Source organism: Citrus clementina, unplaced genomic scaffold, assembly GCF_000493195.1.
Source record: "Citrus clementina cultivar Clemenules unplaced genomic scaffold, Citrus_clementina_v1.0 scaffold_2, whole genome shotgun sequence".
NCBI classification, from domain to species: Eukaryota; Viridiplantae; Streptophyta; class Magnoliopsida; order Sapindales; family Rutaceae; genus Citrus; species Citrus x clementina.
This window is the reverse complement of record NW_006262688.1, coordinates 2011094-2014816: the sequence shown is the minus strand read 5'-3', so window position 1 is coordinate 2014816 and position 3723 is coordinate 2011094. Positions and strand designations below refer to the sequence as shown.

The 3723-nt window shown below is 32.3% G+C and overlaps 1 protein-coding gene across 1 annotated transcript in view; it reads left to right on the top strand.

The window, feature by feature from the left end:
- Nucleotides 1-218, top strand: part of LOC18051292 (protein SAMBA) — a 5807-nt gene extending 5589 nt beyond the window's left edge. The window contains exon 4 of the mRNA XM_024191950.1: nt 8-218. Within this exon, the coding sequence (XP_024047718.1) occupies nt 8-75 (68 nt within the window). The 3' untranslated portion in view covers nt 76-218. The remainder of the gene's footprint in view (nt 1-7) is intronic.
- The last annotated feature ends 3505 nt before the right edge of the window (nt 219-3723 follow it).

The following is a 3723-nucleotide window of genomic DNA, read 5'->3' as shown; positions in this document are numbered from 1 at the left end:
ATTTCAGGTGGTTTTCTGAACAAGCAGTTGGAGACATCAAAGAGTCGGAACTTGGCCCCATCAAAATTTCTTTGATATATCCATTTCTTCTGTAAAACGGTTATTCGACTTGGTATCAGTGCTTATTCAATTGTAATTTTGATTTTGACCATTTTCAATTTCTTACAATGTTAACGGTTCTCATAAAAACAAAGTAATCAAGATGTTTGTTTCTTAAACTTAAGAATTTGTTGTCATAATCTTGATTTTGCGCTATGGTCTGCATGGCTAAAGCTGCTGTAAAATGAACTGGCCAGTAGAGAGATTCATGATGCGACCAAGAAATAAACGTACTACAAATTGCAGCTGTCTAAAGTTTTGATGTTTCGGGTCCCGTTTGGAATTGAGGTATGGAAAAAAAATTATAAATATCAAACAAAAGTTAATAATATATAATAAATATAAATTTTAAATAATAATTTTATCAAAATTATTAAGGATATAATAGATTTTCTATTATATAAATGAAAAATCATATCAACATAATTTACAAGTTATAGCAGTTAGTGTTTACTAAATACTTTAGTGTTGTAGTTTTTAAATTATAGCTACATAACCTCAATTTCAAACGCACTCTCAGTCTGGTTATGTAGTTTCTAAGTTGGTAAATTTTAAGTTCTCCAAACAACTTCTCATAAAGCTACAAGACTTCCATGATGTAGTTTCTGACATCTCCAGCCTCTCTCTGAAGCATATAGCACATATCAATGCCACCAAGTCCAGCTTCTCCACCAAACCTATCAAAGGATAATGACCCACCAAATACTCCAAAACCACAATTTCAAGCAGCCAAACATCACCTGGAAATCCATAATCCCTAGCCCATCTTTCAGAATCAACCCTTTTAGGAGAATCTATTGCATTTTGAAAATATCTGTTGAAATGGTTATCATATTGAAATTTTAAGTACAAATACTGTAAAAACATTAAGGGAAAAGGATACAGAGACCCCAACGTTTGAATAAGAGACATAAAATCCCTTAATGCTTCAAAAAAGACACTCAGACCCCCATTGGTTAACAGAAACCGTTTCTTTTAACAGAAATTATAATTTTAAAGTACAATTACCATTATACCCTTATAGCATATTAAAAAATAATTGTTCATTGTCCAATTTATCCCTATATTATTAATAAAATTACGAATATACCTTCATTACCCAATTTTTCCATTTAATTTTTTATCAAATTTTCTCTTCAAACTAAATAAATTTAATCCATTGCTCAAGAATAACAAAATAAAATTGATTCATTTATTCCATGCACATCTAAAACTTGATAAAGAAAAGAAATAACAAAAGTAATTAGCAAAAAATCTCCAATAAACCGGAAAAATTAAGAACTCTGTTCATCAAACAACCATAAACCAAAAAAAAAAAAATTCTCGTAATCATTTGTTTATATTCTTGCACATACATCACATATGCATCAAACATGCTAGAGAAGTTAATTTAGTAAAAAAAAATGAAAATTAAAGAGATAAAATAGGTTTTAAGAGAATTGAACCCTAGATTCCACAAGTAAGAGTAGCAATCAAACACGAGCACAAGCAGTAGCCAAACGCAAGCAGTTCCAACAGCCAAACGCGAGATTCCACAAGCAAGAGCAGCAACCAAACGCGAGCACAAGCAGCAACCAAACGCGAGCACAAGCAGCAGCCAAACGCGAGCAGTTCCAGCAGCTTCCTCGATCGCGAGTGTTGAGTGTTAGAAAATCTATATTTATAAAGGAGAAAATCATCATTTTACATTTCAAGTTTTACTAACACCCTTACTTTTATGTATTTAAGCTTCTTGTGATTTAATTACGTGTGTTTTATTTTAATTAAGTATTTTATATATTTTAAGGGTATTATGGTCATTTCACAATGAACGAGAGATCAGACGGCAAAACGAACATCACTTTTGAACTCAGGACGGTTGAAAACTTTAGGAGGAGCATAAAAGGAAAAATGGCACTGTTCACATGTATGGTACTATTCACATGTATGGTACTGTCTACGTTACTGTTCACGACACTGCTCACATAGACGGATCGATGACGTGTCATTGATTGATGAGGTGTCACAATCCTGTTGGACTAAAATTCTTATGTACTGTTGATCGATGACGTGGCAGCATATCAGTGGACCAAAAATCTCGTGTACGGTACATGCATTACACAGGATTATTTTCAACCAAACCGCGTCACTGTTCAAGCCGGGTCAAACCGTGTTACTGTTCAAACCGCGTGGTCAAACCACGTACTGTTGACTGATGACGTGGCGTATTCCTGAGCGTCCAAACTGTTTTTAATCTGATGGCTATGATTTACTCAATGTATCTATAAAAAGGGGGCCTCCCCCCCTAATTTGGCATCTCTGAATTCATTTTTGGACTCCATTTTCTATAATTCCTTCTCCATCTTGTATTTTCTAAGTATTTTAATAAATTTCCTTTTTACCTCTAATTCAATTATGAGTAACTAATTTTCTTTCAAGCTTGGGTTGAAGGTGAAGTCTCAACATGTGTCATGAGCTTTATTTGGTAAATTTATTTTCTCTTCCCCTCTAGTTTTTGTGGATGTTTTAACTTCTCGTCGACAAATAATAATAATCTTGTCTAGATACCGTCTTGGTTTCACTGGCTCTCTAGTACAAAGTTATTATTATTTGGCACGATAAGCCTTTAGCACCATATTGATTAGAGTGTGGTTCATGAGGTGTAGATTCCCCCCTCATGATTTAATTGGCATTAATAAAGAATATTTAGCCCATGGTGCATGTTGATGCGGATCCAGATACCCAAGCGCTTCATTTCAATATATTTCTCTTCAATTTATTCTCGCCATTTCAATTCTAATTTTAGGATAATCTAAGTCACTTTCACCACAAATCCAACCACCCTCATATAAAATTAATTCTACATATAATTAAAATTTACCTCCTCGTGGGATCAACACTCGTCACCATTAATCTATTCTACAATAGATTTGTGCACTTGCGAGTTCAATAAAATTTGCACAACAAGTTTTTGGCATTGTTGCCGGGGAGGTAAGTTATTGTAATTCGTAAAATTAATTTTTGTAAATAAGTTCTTTTATTTGTTTTCTTGTATTTTTTTATTATTAAAAAAAAGAAAAAGAAAAAAAAGTGAATCTGCATTTAGAGGTAATAATTTCTTTTCTTTATCTATTCTTTATAATTCTGCAATTTAATTTTTAAGTTATTTTTCTTTGTAATTTTTTTTTATTTTATTAATTTATTTTTAGTTAATTTATTTCACAAATTTTTTTAAGTGTGTTTTTTTTATAGAAATGTTGTAACAGCGTGATAAGGTTAGTACCGTAATTTCTCCTTCTTGTTTATTTTTATTAATTTTGTTCTCATTTTTTTGTATTCATTGCATGCAAGGTCGAAGGTCATTATTATATAATCTTGAACCTATAGACCTTGAATTAGAAAAAATATTGCGCACACACAAACACATTAAAGATAAAATTGAAATGGATTTGCAACAACAAGCACCACTAGAGAGGCCATTTAAGGACTATTTTAGTCCCTTAGCTAATTTGAGCACATCATGCATAAGAGACCCAAATGTAGCTGCTAGGAGTTTTGAACTAAAATCTAGTGTGCTAAATTGTCTCCTAACATTCTATGGCCTAGAAAATGATGACCCATATAATCATTTGAATGATTTTCATG